Here is a 25833-nt window from a genome sequence, read left to right on the forward strand (position 1 = left end):
GTGCTATTTAATTTAAACATCATATACGATTATAATAATAGTTTAGCTACTTAAATCTATAATTTTAAAGTGTTTAGATACTTATGATGCATTGATTATAGTAGAGAAGTCTGCATACAAGTTCAAGACACACAGAACCAAGAAGAACATTTGTCTTCTTATAATAAGACCATTATGAAACTACAAACTTGCCAGTTATGGAGAAACTGCAATGTGAAGCTACACATTTGAGTGAGGGAAATGGAGGGGTAAAAAAGAGGGATGCACCTAATGGACGTCGTGAGCAAGATGCTAGAAGGAAAAGGAAAAGAAAACAATTGGTTACGAGGGAGCCGCTTCAGAAAGGGGAATGGGCTCGAAGAATGCTAACACATTAGGAAAAAATAAAGTTGAAATCACTCTAAATCCTAGGCATACTGTTCAACAGTTTATGCAACTAATTATAGGTTTGGAGGGACAAGATGATAAGCTAAGAGCGATAATGAATATGGGATTCGGAGGCCTCATGCATCTTAACTTTCCAAGGAATGACACAATATTAGCGGCAAAACTTATGAGGGATTTTGACCCCTATGGGATGTGCATACTTTTAGATAGGAATAGAGACATTAAGGTATTTCATTTTTATTAGTTTAGTATATTCGTAAATGTTCTTTTTTTAGTAGTATGATGTTATTTTATTTATACCTTTATGAAGTTTCCATGTTTGTTTTATTTTTTGTAGATTAGTTATGTCAATTCTTGTATATATGTACATATTCTGACAATCAGTATGGTGTTATAAGTTTTTAATGTGAATGTTCTTTTATTGTATGTGTTGTGTTCTTTTTATATACTTTCAAGTTTCATGTTCATTTCATTTTTTTATGTATGTATGTATGTATGTATAAATAATATGTAGTATCAAGTCTTATATGAATATGTTCTTTTTAAATAATTATGGTGTTCTTGTTCTTTTCTATGATCATTAATTTTTGTGATTGTCTATAAATTTTTGGTTTCTCAAATCTCATATGCAAATGTTCCTTTTAAAATAGTATGGTGTTCTTTGGTGTTTACCTTCATGTTCTTTCCTTTTTATTTTGTGTGTTTTTGGGTCTGTAGTTTGTTTGTTCTCAATTATTAAATACTATAATTTTTTTATAATTAGACACTAGATATACATCCATGTGTATTAATAATCTCTTCCTAAAACATTTAAAAGAGTTATTGTGAGTACAATTAAAACCCAACACCTCATAATACACTTATCCACGCTAAAATTATAATATCCAAAAAATAGAAAATCACAATTTAAACCAAGACACTATTTAAAAAACATGTTAAATATTCCTCCATTGCTCAAACGTAGATTTGAATGTTAAATAATACACTTATCATTTTTGTTTTTTTTATCATGACGTAGATTTGAATATTCTTTTATAAAATAGTTTTGTGTTCTTTGATTTATATACCTTCATGTGCATTTCGTTATGTGGGTTTATAATATTTTGTTGTAATGTTTTTTTTTTCTTTTTTTCCCATAACACAAATCAAGGTCGATTCAATTGATGACCATCTCGTATATGGTATTTCTGTTGGAGGGGTACCTTTGACACCACTCGTATATCTTCATACGACTGGTGTAAATATACGTTGGATAGCTTATCTGAATGGGCAATTTACTGGAAGAAGAACACTACAAGGTTCTTCCCGGACAATTACCCTATCCTCATGTATCTTATTATTTTCTTTAGTAGCTTTAATATTATTTTCAATTAGTTGTTTTTCTTATTTTTTTACATTAATGTCTTCTCTTGTTTTCCAGATTTGTTATTTTGATCGACTGCAAAGGCAAACTTTTTCTCATACTAGATTGTTTCCGCTCTTCTCGTCATGACATTTAGAGGACATTAAGAAGATATCTTCTGAATCTGAGTATGGTTTTGGTTGTGGAGCTTTGTTGGATAGGATTGAGAAGCCAGTAAATATGGATATCTCAATACCACCTCATCTCTTGAGCGAAGAAGGACAATCGTGCCAACGACAATGCGAAGAAGAGCAACACCCTCATGTAGACGATCATCAACCAATCAATGAACAACAAAATCATAAACATCAGGCAGAGGAACAAGAACAACTTGAACCTCCATCCACTCCATCCAATCTGCATGTATGTACTTATTCAACTAACCCACATGAAAGTGATTTTTGTCATGTTTTGTATAGATTAAGTAATGATAAAAAGATAAAAAAAAAAAACTAGTGTGTCTAGCAATCCCATAACCTTTTGGTCATTATTTGCATTTCGTATTTCCTTTGAATGACATGATATTTTACTAAAGAATAATATTTGCATCTTGTCTTCTTTTCCTTTCTGGTTCATTTCAGGAAATTAACACCCAATTGAGGGAGGCAACATTAAACATTGCTTTATGTTTTGAACGAGTTATAACCCTTTTGAAATCTGTCGAGAATTTTTATCCAAACACTTTGATAAATAATATCATGATGCAAAATGTTGCAACAATGTGGTCAAGGTGCTCTAGTTCGCAAATGCCTCACGATATTCAACCGTTTTCGAAGAAGTGCGTAGGAAGTTCGTTATTGAGTCAAGACAATGAAATTTTTTCTTCTGGATGGTTTGGAGAGATGGTTGACTCAGCTGTAAAAAGGGTTGTCGATGAATCTGAATAAGTGTTGGCACATTGCGGAGAAGAACAACCTACTCCTCAGCAACCTCTTATTTTCTGAGTCTGATATGGATTTTGATGATTTGGATTTGAATGAGATATTTGGTGATGGAGATAATGCAAACGATCAACAGTGGTCTAATAAAACTTCCTTGTATTTGGAATTTTTATGTTTAATTACCCTCCATCTCTTTTTTCTTCAAACAAAGCAATGATCATAACTTGGAGAATGTTAGCAAAAGAATGAGAAAGCTCCCTGCAATTTTGAAGTCCCGTATTTGATTCAATATTCACATCTTTAAGACGAGAAAGATGACGATAAAATTTGCATACTTGAATATGCTCTTTCACCAAAATTCCTAGTGAGTAACGATACTATTCATCTATTCTTTTATGTATTCTTTTTTTTCCTTTATCGATCTTGTAAATTTAACGGCTATATGTTTTGATATTTTAGCGAAGAATTATACGATGATGTCGCTAGGGGTTGCGTTCACTCGCGGGTAACAATTGCCCATGGGAGAAAGGCAGGAGAAAGGAGAGAACAAGGGATGCTGAGGAAGGAATGGGGTGGGCGAGGTTCGGAAATTCGAAGGTGTCTTTTTCTCGTTAATGTTTTCTTTGGTGGGGGGTGGGAGATTATGAGTAAAACTGGGTTTTTTTGAAGGGGAAGAGGAGAGAGAAAGATCATGGAAAAAAACAGGTTGGATTGAGGTGAAAATGGTGGGGGGAAACAAAGGTTGATAGTGAGGAAATATAGGAGAAAATAAGAGAATTTCTTTTAAGAGGTTGAAAAGGGAAATAAAGGCAAAGGCTTTGAAATTTAGTTAAGGAGAAGTTCGCGGGAATCTAACGATTTTTTGCATGTTTCTTTTCATAATATATAATATCCGTAAGCTTTTAATTACTCATTTTCTTTCTTTTTGGGATGTATTTGCAATTACATCTTGTATACAGCTAAGTTACTGAAAATTTCAGTGCTCGTCGAAAAAGAAAAAAACTAATCTAAGTATTTGATATGTCACATGTAATAAACAAGGGGAAAAAATAAATACGTCTGACTTTTGATTGCGAACTATGTCCTCCCAAAATTAGTTTTCCCATATACTTAATTTAGAATTAGAATGTTCAAATAGAAATACCACATTATTTAATAACAATAAATGGCATTTTCTAAATTACTTAAAATCGAATGAGTGGTTAGTTTAAGATAAAAATCAAAGGAGGAATTGGCTATACGAGCACCCAAATATATATATTTGGTGCGGAGGATAGCACCGGTTTTGCGAGTTATATTGGGAACATGAATGTCGTCGTGAAATGGCACGTAGTCCATATATTAACACAAGAGTAGCCAATTTGCACTTAAAACCAAACCATTCAAGAAAATTGATGAGATGCATTGATATTTCGACTCTAGAGAAATAACATGCATTCTACACATTAACTAACTAAGCATGTATTCTGCAAATATGAATGTTGTTCGAAAAGCAAGAAACATTTTTGCTTCTACTCATTGGAATTTTGAAAATAAAAATAAAAAAAAAACAAGGGGAAGTGAATATGGAAGTCTAAAACAAAATTCAGCTGCTCGTTTTGGTCGACTTCTTGTATCTCGAGTTTCCTAATAAGTTGGAACAGAAGGATCAACCTTGACAGCATAAGCATGAATACCTCCAGCTACATTGAACACTCTCTTGAAGCCCTGAACAACAAATATTTGGATCACTCAAAAGAAGGCACAAAAGAGGGGTCGAAAAGCCAAAAAGAACAGGTTCTCAATGAATTTATTTTCCGAAAAGGGCTTCACAAGAAAAAATATACAAGCAAGACGGTAGGAGTTATTCAAAGAAAGATCGAGTAGGATAAAATTCCTATCCATCTACAAGTTAAAACTCAAGTAGAAGCTATGATGGCAGGAAAGTGTACATGTGACTCCAGAATCAAGAACAGGACAAAAAGCCAAAGGACAGCAGCAAAACAAAACAAAAAGGTCGATGGTTGAAAGTCTAAGATGTACGAATCATTCGCTCAACTTGGTTATTGGGCGAATTGAGGCAGGTCAATAGCAGGTCGGATCTTTAGTGGGTCACCTTGTTAACGGACCAGAGACTGGTCATGCGGCTAGTGGGTGGATAGTCTGACTAGCAGGCAAGCCAATATAAGAGTAAGGAGATAGCGGATAGGAGAGACAGCAGACAGAGATATGAGCACGTATGAAAACTTAATCCTGCAAATGTTCTTTTTACCATATCATTTCTCTTTTACCAAATTACTTGACCTACAATTATATCCTAATAAAGGCCTTGTCTAAATGAAACCCTATAACTTGACCCAACCCTTAAGCCCATTGAGCTACTCTTTCTCGACACCATACAGTGAACTAAGTTTCCTCATGAGCATTAGCACCATGACCTTTTACAATTCTCTAATTCCATAGCAGTATTACACAAAAACTATAAGTGAATAAATGAAGAATAAGCATGATGGCAACGACATTTATAAACATTGTCAAAATCGAACCAGAACTACAACTTCAACATCAGTTGAAATCACATAAAGAAAGCCCATAAAAGCTACCCCCTCATTCCAAAATAAGTGTCTTTTAAAATAATTAAAGAGGGAGTTTACCTGTGTCTGCAACCATTTAGCAACCTGCAGTGACCGCATGCCATGGTGACACTGGAATCAATAGTGTTTATTACTGTTAGTACAGTAGAAAAAGTAAGTGGAGACTTTTTGAAGAAAACTAATTTACTAACCATAACATAAGTATCTTTGTCAGGATCAAACTTGGTTGTTATGTCAGGTCCCCAACTTCCAAATTGTTGAAGAGGAAGAACCTGAAAACCTGGTAAAGATGCTTTAGTCCTGCACAGAATTGAAATAACTAAAGCTGTCAATGAATTCTAATCGCAAAGTGTGGCGAACTGGCCAGTGCACATAAACACCGAAGAAAATGAAAGACTGTAAATTGAAGGAATATGTTCTGTTTTGTTTTTCTAAATGATGTCAATGGTCAAAGCTAATAGTTGCAGGTTGTTGCTCTCCAGATGTCAAGACATCAACTAACAGATCATCCATGACACTAAGAATACAAACTAACATGGCAATATGACTGCAATTTGATCCATATACTTCCTCTGTTTAATATTCTTAATTATCATCATATAATTGATAATTTGAAAATGTACATTGAGATAAATCCAACATCTTACATAATTTGCTTTCATATGCAAGGACTATAAGAACGGTCAAGGTAAGTATATGACTAGTGCAAAAGACAAAGTTTTGCAATTATAAAGAAACGGAGGAAGTATAAGTGTATTACACAAAATAGCATTATCCATGTTAGCATGATTTTCGTTCTCCCTTGAGTGGCATTAAAGGACATTGCCATGCACATAGGTGCTCTGGTGACCTAGAGTGGTAAATAACTAGACTCGGAATCCCATCTGCAAACTACAACCATATTACAGAAGCAGTTTCACCAAGTTGTCTTGAAAAGGGAACTAAAATAAAGATTATCTTAGTGGCTAGACATATTTCTCAACTTATACGTTCAGCTCAAGTTTAATATAACCCTCTAGATTCACCGAGTTGCCTTGAACTTGTATAAACTTTACTCTTTGATTCCAGTAAATCCAGTATGCCTCACATTTTTCCAGTGTCAACTGGACAGATTTATGTATTACTGACATCATGAATTTGGAAAACTAAAAAGCCAAAAGCAGTGGTAACAATGAAAGGGTACCAGAGGTAGCTAGGGAGGCATTATTTACACTATAAGACATAAGTACATAACCATCAATAAAAACAGAAGGGAAATACATACACTTCTTCTGGCTCTCGAACATCGATCAGCTGTGCCTTTTCTGTGAAACTGGGATCTTGCATACTCTCATGAAGCTCACTTGGTTGAATTTCACCAAGCAATGACCCTTCCCTGTAGCAAAGTAGCCATTCCAAAAAGTCAAGAAAGAAAATTAGCAACGTTTAGGAGTTTCGACCAAGTAAATTTATAGATGGACTAACCTCTCCGATAAGACTTGCAGCAAGTGCCATCCAAAGCTTGTTTTACATCTTACAACTTTGTTTGGTGGTGCAGAAAATGCAGCCTCTTCAAATTCTGGTACCTGGTATGAGAAGAGTAATTCTAACTAAGTACACATTCAGAAACTAAAAACCAACTTGAACTTGTAGTCATTGAAGAACTCTGATTCATATCAGAAACATGAGAAGATATCTTCAATTAGAGACATTCTGAATCATTAAAAGATTTCATCAAACAGAGTTATTTAAAAACATAAAAAAAAGTTTCTTCAAACAGTATCACACGGAAACATGAAAAAAGTTCTTCAAACATAAGAATATCAATTACTTATAAACAGCATGGAGTAAGAAGGGGGACAGGCAAGGGGATTAATTTATTCCTCATAATGTATTGCTCAAATTCCTTGAGCATTATAACCTATTGCAAAAACTTGTGTGAAAATCTTTCCAAGAAACAGGTAGCTACAAAATTCGCATACCATTTGTCCTCTTCTGACCCAACCAAGCACCCCACCCTCTTCTTTGGATGGGCAAAGAGAGTATTCCACAGCAAGGTCACTTAAATCCTCCCCTGGCATACCAACAGTATTTTTAGCATAATCCATCAATTATGTCGATGCACACAATCACTCAGAAGTCAGATAACTACTTTTGCGAAAGCATACCTCCAGCAACCCTTTTCTGAAGTTCCACTAGAAGGTTAAGGTCATTTTCTTTGACAAGCAGATGTTGCACCAATATTTCCCTATCACCTCCGGAGCTACCTCCAGTTGTAAATGCTGTATCGAAACACAATCAAAGATCACCAACTCCAAATCAACACAGATGACATCACACAAACAAGACACTATCTCAAAATTGGAGCCGAATCATGACATTTAACATCTCCATCCACAATAATCCTCCCTCAATTAGTAGAAAACAGTTAATTCGCAAACCTCCAGTAAACTTATAAGGCTATAACTCAGTCAAGGTCTGAACATGTAAGTACACCATAAAACACCAAGTACAAGAAGAAACATTTTGCACACATTATATATCATGACATTGCCATTTGAGGGAAGGATGGGAAGAAAAACATTACTAACACCATTCATTAAAAGTCGTTCCACTTTGATTTTTACGCTATTCACATACTTTACTTTGACCATACTTATATATCAACACATGAAAACAACTATTATCATATAAAATGTTATTGCAAATCCGAAATTTCATTGAAATAAAGCCAACTTCTTAAAACTAGAACTTTAATCTTTCTCTTTTAAGAATGATCGAATGTAGAACTTAAACAACCTATAAATGTCTACATAGTCCAACAAACCCATATAATTAGGAATGAAAAAGCAGCATAAAAACTATGGCAAATAATTAAAAACATATAAATAAATAAACAGAATACTTCCAACAATCATAAAGATTATAAAATTCTTTGCACCCAAAAAAAATAAAGATAATAAATTTCAGGATTAACAAAGAAAAAAGTTAATACCTTTGAAAGAAGAACGACCCATCATAGTTGGGGCAGAACTAAAGCACCCAGAAAAAGAAGGGACACTAAGATTCGAAATGGGTATTGCAGAATTGAAAAAACTGGTGAAATTTGAAGAAAAACAAGAAGTAGAAAATCTAAAGGTTTCAAATTGAAGTTTTTGAGGGTGTTTAGAATTAGAGGATAGATGAAAAATTGGGTATAAATTGAAGGAAAATCTAAAAGAAGAAAAGGAAGGTGAAGGTGAAGAAAATGTAATGGAGGGTAAACGATGATGAGAGTAAGATGCTCTGCTTAACATCTTTACTTACTTTTTTGTGCTGCTCAAATTTTATGGATTTGATGTAATTGGAATGTCAAAGAGGAAAAACAAGGAATGAAAGAAAGGAAGTGAAGTTTTTGGGAGGGTTTTTGTCTTTATTTTGATGAGGATAAGTTGATTATTTCAGCCAAAAAATAAACAAAATGTAACTGAAAATTAATTTTTTTGACAAATTCTTAGTGAAGTATGTCATTTATCATCTTTTTATAAACTTTTTTAGTAAATGTGTCATAACTTTATGTTTTGTTAATTTTGAAAATGAGAAGGTGTATGGGGGCTGGCTAAGTTCCATACCGGTTTAATTGGACCGGAATGCACTGATGTGGCCACGCATGTTTTCTACAGAACTGTTGACTTCGTCATACCGGTTCTATTGAGATGCCTTACCGGTATCATTCTACGGGCCTATTGACAATGGCTTGGGCTTGATCCAGTTATACCTATCAGCGCCTACGGGCCTAGAGATAGATTTTGTATACGAGATAAGAGTATATCCTAAAGGAATATACATGGAATATCCCCGTGAATATAGGGCTCAACCTGTATACGGGCCTGTCCGGGTTCCCTATAAATACCCCGTTGATCTGAGTCATAAGGTACGTTCACGAATCCCAAGAATCTATATTTGAGACCTACCGGTTTACCCATAACTGACTTAGGCATTGGAGGGGCGTTCCTCGGATCAACCCTCGAGGCTAGTTTAGGAAAGACTCGTTAAAAGTTGTGTCGGTTAGCGTCTAAGTACAATACACCTTTACAACTTTTTTTCTCATTACAACTTTTTTTTATCGTTAAAATTAGTGTCGTTTAGCGTCAAAGTGTAATAAGCATGTAATGAACGGGATTTTCTCAATTACAACTTTTTTTTTTTATTTGTATAGAGGAACTGGACTTAAAAACCTTAACCGCGTTAAAGAGAAATTAGGAGAATTTGTTTTATGGTGTTGTTATTGTAACAAGTACCAATTTTTTATTAGCTACTTTAGTAAAAGTATCAATTTTTAGTGTTATTGTAATGACATTTCAACAATGTTACCCTCAGCTTTACCTTGTGGTTACTGAGCTCTTTAGGGACACACCATTTAGGCATCTGCTCACTGAAGAGTGTCCACAAGTGCTATCATTGGTTAAAAACGTAAAATTAGTAGCAAATGAACATCAAGATTTCACCTTCACAACTGTATTTGCAGCTCAAGCTGTCAGGCATTGTATTAAAGCTACAGAAAAACCAAGAACAATGTAATGTTTATTACAGCTTATATCTAATACCAATATACCATACTGTCCATATATCTATAATTATACTACAAGCTCACTAAACTGAGAAATAACAATCTGACTAATCAATTCTAACAAAATAACGCTATGATTCTTCGTAACAAAACTGTAGCAAGCCTTGTCTGACTCGGATCCCGAATGCAATGTGGCTTGCCTTTGAGCAGCCAGACTTGAGCAGCTGCTGAGCTTGGGTCCTAAACTGAACCTACTTCTTAACAGGGAAGTTTCTCCTTCAGATCAACAATAAGAGCCCATTATTCAGACCGGTACTTCTATATATGTAGTCAAAATATTTGAGTAGCTCGGATATTAGGGTGGAAGTTGATGTCAGTCCATGTACATTCAAAAGATCATACAGAATTATTTAGGAGTCTAATTCCGAAAGGTATATATATCATCAATCAGACACTATGATGTTGAGAACTTTCGTTTATTTGCAACAGCATGCTTTAGTTGCATAACTTCCTGAGCTAAATGTGGTTTACCTTCTCTATTCAACCCAAAGAAAACAGTTCGGAAATTAACAGTACTAGGTGTAATATCATCATCCAACATGTCAGATAACAGTTGCATTGCAGCTTCAGATTTCCCCATCTCACAAAAACTTGTGATTAACATCGAGTAAGCCTTAAAATCTGGAAATGGCCCTTTTAGTCTCATGCGAAGGAACAATTTTCGAGCATCCTCAAAATTTTGTGTGTTGATGTACCCACGTATCAATGCTGTGTATGTAACAACAGTGGGATAGCAATCTTCTTGCCACATCATCTTGAAAAATTCCAATGCTCTACCCATCTGCTTTTCCTTGCAGAAATGTGCAATCAAAGATGTATAAACATGGACAGTTGGATGAACGCCTGCCTGTTTCATAGAATCTACTTTGGCTAATGCCTTGTCTAACTGTCCAATGTGTAAAAGACCATGAACAAGACTCCCATAGATGTAACGGTCAAGTATAGAGCGCTCTTCTTTAACATCATCTGCCAGAGCTAAGGCCTCTTCTACTTTGCCTCTCCTAAAAAGAATTCTAATAAGCAAAGAATAGCTCAGAGGCTTTGTAAAACCAACTTTTTGGAGATAATCCAAGCATTTCTTTGCATCCTCCAATTTCCCCGCTTGGCAAAAACAATCAAAGCATACTTCAACCAATTCTTTATCTGGAACTAATTCGGTGTTAATCATCTCTTTGAACAATTTGATGGCTTCATCCACCTTCCTACCCTTTCTCCCACAGAGTGACAAGATCAAGTACTTGTATGTACTTGCTGTTGGCTTCAAGCCACTGACTTTCATTTCATTGAAAGTCTTCAATGCAATATCAGTAAGGCCTACTCGACCATACAACATTATCATGATTGTCCATGTATCAGGTGTTACCAAACAACCATTTCTTTGCATTTCATAGAAGAGATTCCTCATGTGTTTATAATCTTTCCCTTTACCAGCTACCTTCATTCCCATGTTGTAAGATTCAGTCGTATGTCTATAACCAGGTTGACTTTTAACCCACGAGAAAAATTGTAGGGCGGCACGACCATGTTGGCTGCAAATGCGTAGGATCTCAGTCACAAGATCAGGTGTATAACAAATTTTGAACTCCTCCAAAACTTCTTGCATAACTGACCAATCCTTTGACGATGACAAAACGCCACAAATTTTATGCAGATCTTCATCACTGAAAGACTGTGATAAAGGCTCTAACAACAAACTCTCCACATTTGGCTCAACATTGTTGCACTCTGAATGATGCAACTTACTTTCTGAAGAATCATCTCCACATGCTTCAACTGCTTCACAGTAATGCCTAGAGTTTTGTAGTATCTTCTTCACCTCTTCCAGTTTAGTTGTTTCCTTTTTCCTTTTTAAATAAGATATGACGCATTGGAAAATTTCCTCCCCAATTTTAATTTTGTTATCCTGCATATGATTCAAAACCTTGATCATTTCATTGGTGTTTAAGCTCCGACAGAGTTCCTTGATAAAAACTAGATAACATTTTTGTGTGGCTTTAATTCCTTCCTCCTCCATGCTTTTAAATAGTTTCCAAGCAGCAGAAATAGAGTTGTTGCGTACATGACCTGCAATCATTGCTGTATAAGCCACAGAATCCAGCTTAACTCCCCTCTCCAGCATCTCATTGAATAGAGCACAACCCTTCTCATACTCATTTAAGTCAAAAAAGTGCTGCATCAACTGAGTGCAAGTTGAAGTTAAGGGTGCAATACCATCATCCTTCATGCCACGAAACAGATCCAAAGCCCTAGGAAGATTGTTTTGTCTCAGGTATCCATGTATCAAAGCTCCATAAACCACGTCATTAACAGCATTTATTTTCTTCATAATATCAACAATCTCCAAAGCATCAACCATCCTACCAGCCTTACAAAGTCCCTTCACCAATATTTCAAAGTACTCAGAAGTTAATGTCAAATTCTTAGTCTTGAGATCACGGATTAACTCTAAAGCTTCTCTGATGCGTTCGGACATACAAAAGCTTTTCAAGACACAAGAATAAACATCATGTTCAGGGATCTCAGAAATATTAACCATGTCATTTGCAACAATGTAAACTCCATCAATATCTCCACAACCAGCAAGACAGTTAAGCAACATTGTGTACAATCTATTATCCAGCACAAACTCTTTTTGGACCATCTCTTTGTAAAACTCCAATGCAATTTCACCTTTTCCACATTGACAAAGTACACGAATTAACCATCTATAAGACTCGGCATCAGGTTCAAAACCCAATCTTTTCATTTTTTCAAAAGTCAGCAGAGCCTTCCCAACCAACTTTGCCTTTCCATAATGCATGAACAATATGGTCCAAGTCTTAATATCCTTCTCACAACTAAATTTTTCCATTTCCTCCAACAAACTTTCAATCAATTCAAACTCTTTAGCTTCCCCTGCTAGATACAACATTGTGTTGTAACTTTCAGTGGTAAGACAACTCTCATTCTTCAACTTCACCCAATTGAAAAACCTTTTAGCCAAATGTGGAACTTTAAAGCACCTCTTCAACACCTTCACAACAATATCTGAACTAAATTCGTAGCCCGAATCATTCAACCGCTCCTCCATCGAAATCCCAGCATTACCTCCCCTTACAATCTCTGAAATTCTATGTACAACATCACTAACATCATCATCATTTCCAGTTAAATCACCCACCTGTACATCTCTTACAACCACCACCTCTTCTTTCTTACTCTCAATTTTCTCCTGGGCATTTTCACAAACACCTGGCGTGCAATGCCCATTTCCAGCAAAATCAAGAGATACTGAATCAGAAACAGAATACCCAGATGAAATTTTACTCAGGACAAGATTTCCAGCACCCAAAATCTCAGCAATTTCACTGAACAAAGAATCATTTTCATCTTTTTGTAAAGATGTCTGTTTCTTAAGCCGAGGTTTCTGGGTGTTTTGAGATTTTGGTTGGTTTTTTCTCCTTGAAAGTGTTGAAAAATTGAAGAGGTTAAAATTCTGAATTTTAGAGTTGCTAATTGAATTGAATAATCGAAGTTTTGCAGCAGATCTCATGATTGGTAAAGTTTGCTACTTTCATGATATATCAGTTGATTGTCAAATCATAATTTAAGGGCGCGATTTTCTTAGATTGAAATAAGCGGGTAATTATCTAATCTTTGTGCTATAGAAAAAATGTGTGAAAAAAAAGGGCATGCATCTTGCCAAATTTTGCATTGCCCAAATTTCTAACCAATCTAGAGTAATGAAAGAATCATGGCCTAGATTACGAATGCTAAGTGTCACATGCATGTATCCGTTCTTCACTTTTTATCTTAGATAAAATTAGAGGTGGCAAACAGGTCGTTCGGATTGCATTTGATTTAAAATGATTGAGTTCATATTCTATTTTATTTCTGTTATGAGTCATTCGGGTTTGGATTGGATTAGAGCGTATTCGAGTTGATTATATATTAGTTTTAGCATATGGATTGGATCAATTTGGAATGATTTCAAATTAAGATGAGTTTAAACTTTAAACTATGCCAATTTTGATTTCAAGTCAAAATCTAGTCATTTTAGTATAGTTCGAGTTTAAATCTAATCTAGTTTTGCCAAATTTAGATTAGAAGTAAACTAACATGAATGCACTTACACAAAGTAGATGACTAATCATATTGGTGAGCCTAGGTATGCTCAAGAGTGAAGAGCTTATGCGTTTTTAGTATGAGAACCACAATTTATGGGGCCGCAGGGCTGCTTGAAGATTTTTGGGGCCCTGTTCTAACATGAAAATTAGGCTCCTAACTTATAAAAATTAAAGATGGAAGGTTAAAATATTAACGATGAAAAGTTGATTATTCAAAGATTAATCACTAAGAAATTTATTATGGATAGAAAACAATGGTGATTTCCTCAGATATGAAGTACATCTTTTTAGAACAATATATTTTAGAAGCCCTTATATTTTTTGGATCCTGTATTATTGGGCTCTTTGCACGCGCCCTTATCTACCCCTGATAGGGGACATGACACATGAAAATCAGATCTATTATGTTCCTTTTTAACTCGTTCAATATTACATAATGATATCATTTGCATTACAGATAACGCAGTTCAAACAGAGATGCACCATATTTATGAGGTACGCAAATAACTGAATAAGCATATTGTAATGAACGCAGAGCCTATGCATTATACACCTGGTTATTACTACAAGTTCGTCGTAATATCAGGTTTGCTGATGCATTTCAAAAAGTTGTTCACCATAGTTACGAGCAGATGAACATATTATTAAACTTCTACTGCTTACATCCAGTTATTAATTACTGGAAGTTCATATATATTATTACATTACAGAGTGACAATCATTCAGTTCAGGGAATCACATACTCAACTCATCGACTATGATAAAGACGCATCCAAGTACACAGAAGACCTTATACTTAGCACTGCACTTGTTGTGCACACGCTTAGGATCGTGACCAAGTGCGTTGCACACATGCCATCACACGCAGAACTGCGCTAGGAGTTGCACACTGCTCTGTACACCAGTAGAGGATATAATTTGCCCGTACTCGTCAGTCTTTGATAATTCAATCAATGATGATCAACGTATATTGGGAGTGTTTACATGTCGAAAGAGATGAGATGTCAATTCGCTCGCCAAGATTCTTTGACAGTATAGCATCAAGAAAACTTGCACTTGAAACAATATCATCAAAATTGTCCAGTGCAAAGGAAATGACTAACATCCCTTGTAAACTGTCAATTGCTAGTGACTTTTTACCCCTCCAAAGCATGCTTTTTCCAAATTATATCTAACACAGTAACACTCCATCACCATAAACAACCAATAATTGTTACAAACTTACAAGCAAATAGCACCAACTTTCTGCTATAATTCTCTTATCGCTACTCTGCTACACCTAAATCATGAAGTGGTTGCGCTAGCAGGAACCATTGCCGGCTTCCATGAGTAGAAGAACAAGCCCAATACAAGGACGACAGCACCTGCCACAAAGCCTGGAGGAAGAGCAGTACCGGCACCAAGGTATGGCAGGGGTAAGGTGAATACAAATACAGACAAGGGCACTGCATTCAATTATAAGGAAGATCAGCATATCAGTATCAGGATGTTGCAGATAAACCGTGAAATAAAGCATAACACGTACACACATGGAAGCATACCAAAATTAACTTATTTCTATAGTAAAAAAAAGGGGTCCATAGATTGTCAAAGCAAGTTTGCTGCTAATATGTTATGTTCTCTTATCATCTTAGACTATAACAGTTGAGCAAATGTCATTTTATAAATGTTCCGTATATTCTCAGAGAAAGTTATATTTAAACAAGTATAGCCTCCATTTTTACTTTTTTTGTTCTACCCGCTTCCGATTAAAGTTCTACCCGCTTCGACTTCATTCTTTTTGATGTAAATTTATTTCCCTCTTTTTCCCTCCTTTGGCCCACTACATGGGACTCATATGGTCCTCCCCACCTTTTCACTTTGGTTTTTATAAAACAAAAATGAACGGAGGGAGTAATTAATGGTTAACACCAATTGTGGAAAAGAAAAAAGAACTGAAGGAATTGTCAGAACAGCGAAGCACCAAATCTTATTATAAAGATACTGCCGCATTGCCCACATAGGAAGTCAGCACAAACCAAAAGGGTTGCAGAATTATTCATGTTTGACCTATATTCAAATGAACAGCAGTATGCAATATCACTTTACCCCAACTCTAGCATTGGGCACGTACCACCAGCAAAGGGCTCAAAGCTTAATATATAATTGGGAAATTCTACATGGTAGCCCCCAACTTTTAGATTTTCTACATGGTAGTACTTAAATATTTTTGTACTTGGTATCCCCGAACTTTTATGTTTTCTACATGGTAGCACTTCTTAAGTGAATTCCGTTAAGTTGTCATTAGCTATAACATTTATTAATTTGGCACGCAAATCCAGACTTTTTCGACACCCAAAACGAGTATTTTATATCATTCTATTATGTTTGCATAACCAAGTGATCAGGATTCAGGAGTCAACATCGAATAATGCAACAAATAGAACAGATTGCCTACTATCTCAAGAGCCTGAACTACTCAAATGGGTTATCAGTAATGTGTACCTGAAACTGTAGAGGCAAGGCAAGATACCACCGCAGAGGAGATTTTAAGAAGATGCAACAAAGATATATTGAAACCCATGTTCACAACAATAAATAGCACCGGCAGTAGTGGAGCACCGTTGCATCCTGCAGAGAGCAAAAGACATCAAAACACGCTTCGAAAGTTCCAATTTGCGATCGAGTAAAAATAAAATTTTAACAAAAGAGTAAACATAGTAGATTTTTTGGAAAAAAAAATAATTTGACATTTCAAAAATATGCAAGTTGCCTTGATGCCTAAACACTCAAAATCTACATGTATAAGTATAAGCAAAATTGATAGAAGGCGTAATTTGCTGAAAATGCTGCTTCAAAAAAGTATCGACTGTTCATGATACCAGATTTGGCAATGAAGAGAGAACTTCCTCTAGTTTCATAAGCCTACCTCCCCCTCACCAAGGATAATTGTTTACCTCTACCCCGTGCATATTTCTTCCTTGGCCCCTCAAAGATGCACAATATGTAACAAGCAAGGACTTAAAAAGAAAATACACCAAAAACTATGAAAAGTTTCAGAAAATAGCCAAGTCGGACACTTGGATACGTACCCATGTTGGATACGACACATGAGTACAAGAATCATAGAATAAAACAACATTAGTGGCACAATGAATCCATCAGCTTATGGATATATCTAATTATTACACTAAACATATTTGTTAGATATACTAAGACTAAGAGAATACTGGACCATGTACAAACGAACGTGTAACAGGATATGGCAAATGTTGGATATGGTAAAGTAAAAGAAGACCAATATAACCATTCATAAAGATTGCCTGGAGAGGCAGAGAACATGAGATATCTCATCCTCTTCAAATAAAAAGGTTGCTTTCAGTAAACCCTCGAAAATGATGGAGGAATGTAAAGAAAAAAATCATTACTCCAAAATATTAGCCGTACCAGTTGAGAGAGTATTCATATTGAGAAAGCATGCTGCTCCATCTTTGAAGTATGATGGCATTTGAGTAAACGGTATGCCCCACAACTTTGATAGAAAGGGTAAAAGAAGGCATATAAAGATTGCCTGCATGATGTAAAAGAAGTTTCAGAAACATAATAAGATAGTGTGTAGTGTAATTTACTGAAACTTTCGGAACCAAGGATTTAGAAGAAAAATTCTTATGTTGGTTAGATACTTACTTGATAAGCAGATCCAAATGAATTTACAACAAATAGATCCACTGAACGTCCCTGTGAATAGGACCAAAATTCTCTTTTTAAGTATTTATCACAACATAACAGATAGTAGAACACATGGAAAAAGTAATAAGTTATTCATTTCATGGCTTGCCTACATTCATAGTCACTATGAAAGAATAATGCCCACAAGAGTTATATTATACGACACAAGTGCTAACTTAGCTTATTGACTTCACTATATGACTTTATACGGGGTTACATATCGTTTCTCTACTGCAGCCCATTAACGCGCATCTACTTTACTAAGGTGATGCAGAAGCTGAACCAACTGGCTCCTATGACATGGAGATAAATTGGGTTCCTCTCCTGTTCTTTCATTCTCCAACTTTACATTCATATCACTCGCTTTTTATGCGGCGTAAAGCAACCATATTCACAGTACAACCATCAAGAGATCAGAATCTTACGGTGAGGAAAGAACTTATAAATGGTACTAGCCCAGCAGCATATATACCTTTAATCGCTCAGCAGCATTCAAGAAAATTACTTCCTACAAAATAACGCAATTTGTCTATCAGACAGTGCAATACTGCAATTCATGGATTCAACAAACAACAAAAAACAGGTATCACACAATGATAGAAGCAGTTTAAGTTCAGATAGCCATTTGTAATTACCTTTAAAATTGTATCAGCCGCTTGTAAAAAGAATGAAAAAATCATCAAAAAACTCCAAAATATACCAGTATCATTCAAGGAGGGACCAGCACCAGAACCACTGCAAATTGCACAAGCAATTCAGACATTATTCAGCATCTAGTTGGTAATCAACAATAAACAAAACCTAAACCACCAAGTGGGATCAGCTGCATTTTATCTCTACCAAAAGAATAGTGTGAAAAACACAAGGACAAGTTCCATTACAGCTATATATTGTTTGTTGATCATCTAAAACTACCTTCTTCTACAAAGCGAAAATGTGATGCAAGGAGCAAATATAAAATTTCATATGGACCATTAATGACCAGAATCGAAAAGACCTCTCAAAATAAAGCTCATTCAGGTAAAAATTTTTGCCTTAAACTAATGATTGATAAATAGTGAAACTATATTTTCACTTAAATATTTATAATGGCTAGTTAAAAAGGAGAAGGTGCTGCATTTTACAGAGTTGAACTTGATATGCACAATTATCTAACCCAATTGGGATTTAGGACAGCATATACTTCCTCCATTTTCAATTACTCGCAACGTTTTCCTTTGCACAAAGACCAAGGAGAAGAGAGAGATAGAGAGAGATAAAGAACCCCATGTGCTAGGAGAGAGAAAGAGAGAATATATTGCCAAAATAAGAAACGTTGCAAGTAATAGAGAAATGCCAAAAATAAGAAACGTTGCGAGTAAAACAGGTGAAGTATATATTATCTCCCACTTTTTTCTCACTTCTTCTGTCATGTCTTCACTCCTCTGCTTTTGGTAAATGAAATCCGTATCTTTAAGCGATCACTACCAAACTGCGTGAGGAGACAGCTCTGGTACTGGTAGGACAAACAAGTAACATATAGTGTATTCAAATTTAAATCAGAGTGATGAACTCTAAGTTCTGGAAACAGTATTAAATACTATATTTATTGGCTTCAGAGTCCTATACCTAGACTGCAATTTTAACACTCATAGAGACAGCATTCAAGGTTCATATAATATTCAGAACGACAATGTAATATACATAAGAAACGCAGCTCACCTTGCTACAGTTATTATTACACCCATAGAAACCAATAGGCAACCCGCTAGCTGATTGAAATTATATCTCCGTCCAAGGAAAAGCATAGAAAGAAGAAGTTGCCAAACAAGAAAAGTCTGCAGATAAGATGAAAGCAACATTAGTTGCCTTGATGTGTCGTCACTGCGAAGTGGATTGATCAAGCATGACTCTCAACTCTCAATCTATTGTGCTCTTCAACAAATGAGAGGATCCTGATTTCTATGACTGCTTGCAACTACTAGTATATATGACACGCTCAGTTGAGCCATCAATTTTCAAAAAGCATGGTTGAACTGAAGCTCTGCTTCATAATTTTATGCAAGTGCTTAATCAACAAAATTTGATGACTGGCTTCCTTTTTCTTGTTGAGTCCCAAAAATCACGTGCATTAGCACATTTTGATAATTTCATTGCCTTATGGTCGTTTAATCTTTTAGTCATACACTTCTCAAGCAATAATTATTATCCCTTTTTGCAATTCCTCCCCTCCCCACCCTAACTCATACAAAACCCCTCCACACACACACCAATTCTTTATGCAATCCCTCCCCCCCCCCCTCCCTTCTCTCTGCAATGCCTCCCCCATTTAATGAAAGGAAAGATCCTAAATAAGTCAGTGTACAATGAGATTGGGTAAGTTTCGTTAGTATATGCGATTAGTTAAATGTATAGCTTTAACAGATCTCATTGCCCTATAATAGGATATAAGGATGTGGGGTAACTTAAGCTATCTTATTGCATATATGCATTTTCTATAAGATTTCAACCAGGCTGATGAACTCGCGCTCATCACAGGAGGAAGATAAGACTGTCTATCTTAAAAGCTAGTAAAGCCAATGGAATATATAATATTAGAGCATCTTACCTGAGATAAAATAGGAATTGATGCACCCGAAAGCATTGCTGATGCAAAGCACAAAAAAAGGATATCAGGTTAATTAAACCCTGAACACTTGGAGTTATTCAGATGCAACTCCAAATAAAAGAAACAACAATTTGAATAGAGTAACACGTTAACCTTACTTGCCGCTGCCATTCCAGATGCCGCTGCTAACGCTTCGACAAGCCCAACTGCAAGAAAAGGAACTTGAGGCAATGATAGCATCTCCTTGGTGACAATGCCAGCACGATGCCGCATATACAAGATAGAGAAATATACAACTACATATCTGCATAAAGGAAGACAGATAAAAAGTTAAAACTAAGACAGCAACAGCCTAAAAATTTCCATAAATCCCAGACCATGCAGAGACTTAAGCCATGTCCTTTAACCTTAAAAAAAAATCTAATCTAATAAGGCCGATAGTTTAGATAAAGTCACCATGATCAATTTATGACTAAGAACAATTTCAGGTAAAATCAGTTAAGTTCAAATTGTTCAAATGTAGTTCAGGTGAATCCAAGTGAAAAGAACATACCCTTAATAAAATGCATCATATTCTATAGGTTACCAAATCCAGGAAACTAATACAGGGCAATTGACAAGCACATAATCTACTAGATTTAGTAATCATCTACAAACAGATACCCACGGGAGGATTTTAGAGTTATAGTAAGTATAAAATTAGAGCTAATAACTACGCTTAGCTATAAATAGCAAAACCTTTTGTATAGATAACCTAGCACACTTTTTCTACAGATTCCACAAAGAAAAGGATACACTTCTGGTGCCAAGCATTGTTTGAACCATTTGCATATTAAAAGATAACATTAGGTACAAAGCTATAAAGTATCATAAAGTAGTTGGGGTCAAGGACCATATCACCAATAATAAATAAAGTTTGTACTAAAGTGACGAGCACGGGAATATGTATTATTTAGGAAATTATAATCTAGACACTCTGGTGTACTGGGGGGGGGGGGGGGAGAGGTTCTCAATTTACCCAGTTTGTTCCCTAACTCAGCTCGTGCCAGCAGACGAATCAGAAAGCGGGATTGAGATGCCAAAAATCTACATTGCGAAACTATCTTTCTCACTAATTCCCATTTTCAGAATAGAAAATGAGTTCCGTTACCAAGTTGTTAAAGACATAAAGAGTCCTAATATTCCTGCTTTGGACCACAAAATCATTCTAAGCCAAGCACATAGTTCTAACTTCTACCATTTGCTTACTTAGCAAAAGTGCTTTCAAAAAACACCCAAAGCACCCAGATAAAGATAATAGAAGCAAACTACCACCTCCACAACAATTGTTAACCTTTGATTCCTCCAGACAAAAAATATCCCATACTTTCTATCAGTTTGTTCCCTAAATCAGCTCGTGCCAGCAGACGAATCAGAAAGCAGAGTTGAGATGCCGAAAATCTACATTGCAAAACTATCTTTATCACTAATTCCCACTCTCAGAAAAGAAAATGAGTTCCGTTGCCAAGTTGTTAAAGACTAATAGAGTCCTAATATTCCTGTTTTGGACCACATCCAAAATCATTTTAAGCCGATCACATAGTTCTACCATTTGCTTAATTAGCAAAAATGCTCAAAAAACACACAAAGCACCCAGATAAAGATAATAGTAGCAAACTACCACCTCCACAACAATTGTTAATCTTTGATTCCTCTGGACAAAAAAGCCCATACTTTCTATCAATGATGTTGTATCATTTTTAACAGCATTTTCAAATTTCTTTTGTCAAAACAGTAGTCTTCCACTTTCCAAAGAATTTTCAGCCATCATTGCTTTAGGCAAAAGCAATCCACTTAAATGGTCAAAAAGAATCAGCTATAAGCCACTGCACTCTCTCCCCACATATACATGTTACTCTGAACAAAAAAGATAAATATACAAATAAATACTAAGTGCTAGAACATTCAAAATCTACTCCATTAAGTTATGACATAAGATTCCATAGCTAGAATTTTACAAAAGTGTACGTCAAAAAGATGATCACTCTAAAGTATAATATTTACAGAGAATACTATAAACATCATTCTAAAAGTATAGTGCTCACAACAGCCTAGTAATAAAAATAATCCTTAAAGTTAACAAGGTTTTAATATAAATTTAGTCATGATATATTATTTTGCAATAAGGAGAGTACTGCTCGTATTCTCCTTTGATCCGAAAAACTAAAAGGTTGAATATTCAGTGAATTAATAAAGCTAAGGTACTTATAAACCTCCTCTGTTTTTTCCTATTGCATTATTTTGACTTTTACGCTCATACTAGCTTTGACCAAAGTTTTGACTAAAATCGAAAACAAAAATATGAGTTACTAGGATGTTATTGGATTCATTTCAAAGTAATATATTTATTAATAGAAAATTAGCAATATTAATAGGTAAAATTGTATTTAAGAAAAAAAAGGTTTTTCTACATTATACTCTTGTATTTCTCCAATTTATATGTTGTACCCAAACCTTTTCAAATTTCACACGGTGCCCCCTAAACTTAGCTTTTTTAATTCATAGCTAGTATTTTGTCCCGGGCGATGCCCCGAGTCAATTACAATTATCAAATATGTTATTATTCATAAATTTCATAATTGATTTTATTAGTTTTTCGTAATTTTCAATCTGGTGCGAAATTGAAAAATGGACGTTATGGCATGATAATGATTTATAAAAAAAACCTTCTACGGAATTGGGAATATAAAAAACAATTTCAACTGAATTAAGGTTAGAGATGCTATACATTAATAAAAGTGTTCGAGACCAAAAGGCTAATCTATGTCTTTATAGTTGCATATAATTTATGCTTGACTTTGAAAAATTGAAATTGTAGTAGTTTGGTGGTTAAACTCTCACATTTCATTGTTCCTTCAATAGGAACGCCTCTTAATATACTTGTACTAGAATTTTTTGCACACGATGCGTGCTTGAATTTTTTTCAAAACAGAAACTCGATTTTCTTCGGCATAAGAGTCAATTTGAACATTAGACATACGAAATATATTTGTTATTAGTTGCAAAATTTGATTGGTTTAGCTTCTGTCACTTAAGTCTTTCACCATTCTTATTGTTTTTTTTTTACTTTTCAAAATTAAATTCTATGAACAAAATAGAAATTTTATTGAATTTATTTATGATTTCTAATGTTATAATTTCTTAGTTGATTTTTGAATTAAATACGCTACTTCATAAATTTTTTTTACTTAGATCTAGTAAGAAATATTAACATTCAAAAAATCATCTCGACAAACGTAAAAAAAACAAAAAAAATATATAGAAAGATAGTATATACCGGTGTTACTACGAACACCTTCATTTACCTCCAAAACGAGGTATCATGCCGTGTCCGACATGACACTTTAGTTGAATACTTCATTTTAAACTAAAAACTCAAATTATTAATATTCATTCTACAAAAATGATTAAAAGAGACGGTCTAATTTTAATATAAAAGTAGACCTAGTAACTAAATGGATTAAACTAGTCACCGAAATAAATTAACCTAGTCACTATTGGGCTTTAATATTGGGCTTACCATTGCCTAATTTTAATTTAAAAGTAGACGGTCGGACACTTGAACACCCATACCTTGACATTCAATCCGTGTCAGAGTAACATAGGTATATACTGAGACAAATTCAACCATTTCGTGCTAAAATTTGTATTAATACTATATCATTCACAAAATCATGTGAAAGTAAGTTTATAAACAGCGTAAAAGTCAAAATATTGCAAGTAAATAAACAAGTATGGCGTATAAAAAAGTGTAAAAAAATTACCCGAAAGTGGCGAGTTGAGCGAGGAAAAAAGGGTAATGTTTCAAAGGAACCAAAGCCAATTTATACAACACACGATTCCCTACACCAAACACTACAGTTGCTCCTGCTGCTACCATCACCTCCACCTTCCGATCTTTTGTTTCTTTTTCATCAACTTCGCTAACTCTACACTTCAACGACGTCGTTCTATTCCTCCTCTTTTTCCCTTTCCATTCATCCACACCGTCCGATCTCACCTCAATCCATCGCTTCACCGAATAAACCAATCCTAACCGTTGATTTTTATCGCTGATCAATGTCGACGAATTTCTAGGATAATTGACTGTTACAGATTGTCGGAATTCACGATTAATTCGCCGAATTTCCGGCGACGATATTCCGGCGCCGGCGGAAATTCGCCGGGAAATCGCCGACATAGTTTTTTTTTTCTCTCTCTGTTAAAATTGAAATTTTTTCGATTGATGAAATGGAAAAAATAAATTGGATTTTGATGAGAGAAATGAAGGAGGAAGAGGAAAATGAGTGATTGATTGATGTGTTTGTGAAGAGAGAAAAAAAGAAGAAAAGAGTTCAGAGATTAATGGAGATAATAATATAAAGAGAATACACTTTTTTTGGTTCTGTTTTTTTTTATATATAGAGGAGGAAAATATTATAGAACGAAATTAGATCTTTGGCGGCTTCCTGGACCTTGACAAGGACATGTCCACATTTTTGCGGCAATTTGCCAAAAAATAAATTGAGGATTCTTTGAATTTTGTCTAGTTTATAAAGTGTTTAGATTAAGTCGAAATTCTAATAATGGTGAAAAGTTGTGTTTAGTGATTTAGTATTCAGGGTAATTTTTGTTGTTTAAATTAGTGTTTTGGAAAAATTAAAAATATTGGCTTTGTGGTAGAGTCGTATGGGTAGTTTTTGGAGTAGATTTTGAAGATTGAATATTAGTTTATTTTTGTTGTTTTTTAAAACTAACGACTAGTTTTACCAAATACGAATTATCATAAAAAACTTCATTGTCAAACTCTAACCGATGATATTTGACTGATGATAGCTAGTATAACAAGTGACATCTACTTCTGCATAACAGTTATCGTAACAACTACTTTTGCTGAAGATGTTCTTAGTCTTAACTCTTAAACTAATATTATGTGCATGTGACGCATGCAATTCAGATCTTATCTCTCTTAGTCGGCCAATGGATTATCTACTTTTGTATATATGGTTGTATCAAATACATTTCTTGTGACACCGACTCATACGGAGTTGAGTCTATCGTCAACGATGCACATAATCAATAGCCAACACAAGTTCTAACTAAAGAAATGAACTCACTAAAAGCAATATGCATCTTGTTGAAATAAATAGTCTACTAATAAATCTCTTTAAAGCAATCATAAGAGGTATTACATTTCTTATTTCATTATTTGGTATGCAGGGGCGGTTCTTGACCCATGCAACACGGAATGAGGCCCCCAAATTAACAAGGGACGGAAAATATATTATATTTAATGTTTGAAAGAAAGACAAAAGTAAAGTATTTGCATCAGTGATAGTGCTAAAGGAAAGGTAACAAGAATGCGGGTCTACTTCTTGGTGGGAGCAAAACTCAATTAATTTTTGTTGTTTCAACGACTTTGAGAAAGCCCCAAACTCTCCATATGACTCACACTCACATTAAATACCACGCTTAGGTTATTTATGTCCAAGATGAATCTTCATATTCTCAATTTCCTCCATTATTGACTACTCATCAATTTCTACTCATCCTTTTTACCCAATTATTTTTTTTTAATTAAGA

At 34.9% G+C, this 25833-nt stretch overlaps 3 protein-coding genes across 5 annotated transcripts; all 3 read right to left on the bottom strand.

Moving 5' to 3' along the window:
• Nucleotides 1-4051: 4051 nt before the first annotated feature.
• On the bottom strand, nt 4052-8638 carry LOC104890098 (rhodanese-like/PpiC domain-containing protein 12, chloroplastic). The gene is made up of 8 exons (XM_010675467.4): nt 8218-8638; nt 7391-7504; nt 7205-7296; nt 6708-6808; nt 6508-6618; nt 5435-5543; nt 5304-5354; nt 4052-4377 (listed from the first exon to the last, which is right to left on the bottom strand). The coding sequence occupies exons 1-8, from the start codon at nt 8516-8518 to the stop codon at nt 4297-4299; spliced, it is 960 nt and encodes a 319-aa protein (XP_010673769.2). The 5' UTR covers nt 8519-8638; the 3' UTR covers nt 4052-4296.
• Nucleotides 8639-9691: 1053 nt separating this feature from the next.
• On the bottom strand, nt 9692-13584 carry LOC104890097 (putative pentatricopeptide repeat-containing protein At5g06400, mitochondrial). Its single transcript, XM_010675466.4, has one exon. It carries the CDS (start codon nt 13361-13363, stop codon nt 10226-10228), a length of 3138 nt encoding a protein of 1045 aa, XP_010673768.2. The 5' UTR covers nt 13364-13584; the 3' UTR covers nt 9692-10225.
• Nucleotides 13585-14457: 873 nt separating this feature from the next.
• LOC104890095 (protein CLT1, chloroplastic) lies at nt 14458-24644 on the bottom strand. 3 transcript variants are annotated; one of them, XM_010675464.4, is made up of 10 exons: nt 24036-24643; nt 20391-20536; nt 20233-20270; nt 19347-19462; nt 18281-18380; nt 18118-18153; nt 17604-17654; nt 17364-17487; nt 16422-16547; nt 14458-15382 (listed from the first exon to the last, which is right to left on the bottom strand). In XM_010675464.4, the coding sequence occupies exons 1-10, from the start codon at nt 24449-24451 to the stop codon at nt 15222-15224; spliced, it is 1314 nt and encodes a 437-aa protein (XP_010673766.2). In that variant the 5' UTR covers nt 24452-24643; the 3' UTR covers nt 14458-15221. The 3 variants fall into 3 exon arrangements, with proteins under 3 accessions (XP_010673766.2, XP_057250500.1, XP_048499633.1); XM_057394517.1 differs by lacking the exon at nt 24036-24643 and adding an exon at nt 21251-21539; XM_048643676.2 differs by lacking the exon at nt 17604-17654 and having other exon boundaries at nt 24036-24644.
• Nucleotides 24645-25833: the final 1189 nt, after the last annotated feature.

This window comes from Beta vulgaris, chromosome 4, assembly GCF_026745355.1.
Source record: "Beta vulgaris subsp. vulgaris cultivar EL10 chromosome 4, EL10.2, whole genome shotgun sequence".
NCBI lineage: Eukaryota > Viridiplantae > Streptophyta > Magnoliopsida > Caryophyllales > Amaranthaceae > Beta > Beta vulgaris.

What these genes read in the sequence shown, in the direction of transcription:
- LOC104890095 (XM_010675464.4), bottom strand. Translation starts at nt 24,451, where the DNA reads ATGTCGGCGATTTCCCGGCGAATTTCCGCCGGCGCCGGAATATCGTCG. An exon ending in CAATTCCTATTTTATCTCAG is followed by an intron (nt 19,463 to 20,232) that starts GTAAGATGCTCT and finishes TCTTATCTGCAG; the next exon opens with ACTTTTCTTGTTTGGCAACT. An exon ending in TATGAATACTCTCTCAACTG is followed by an intron (nt 16,548 to 17,363) that starts GTACGGCTAATA and finishes TGCTCTCTGCAG; the next exon opens with GATGCAACGGTGCTCCACTA.
- LOC104890098 (XM_010675467.4), bottom strand. Translation starts at nt 8,518, where the DNA reads ATGTTAAGCAGAGCATCTTACTCTCATCATCGTTTACCCTCCATTACA. An exon ending in GGGTCGTTCTTCTTTCAAAG is followed by an intron (nt 7,505 to 8,217) that starts GTATTAACTTTT and finishes GTTTCGATACAG; the next exon opens with CATTTACAACTGGAGGTAGC. An exon ending in TCAGAAAAGGGTTGCTGGAG is followed by an intron (nt 7,297 to 7,390) that starts GTATGCTTTCGC and finishes TTGGTATGCCAG; the next exon opens with GGGAGGATTTAAGTGACCTT.
- LOC104890097 (XM_010675466.4), bottom strand. Translation starts at nt 13,363, where the DNA reads ATGAGATCTGCTGCAAAACTTCGATTATTCAATTCAATTAGCAACTCT.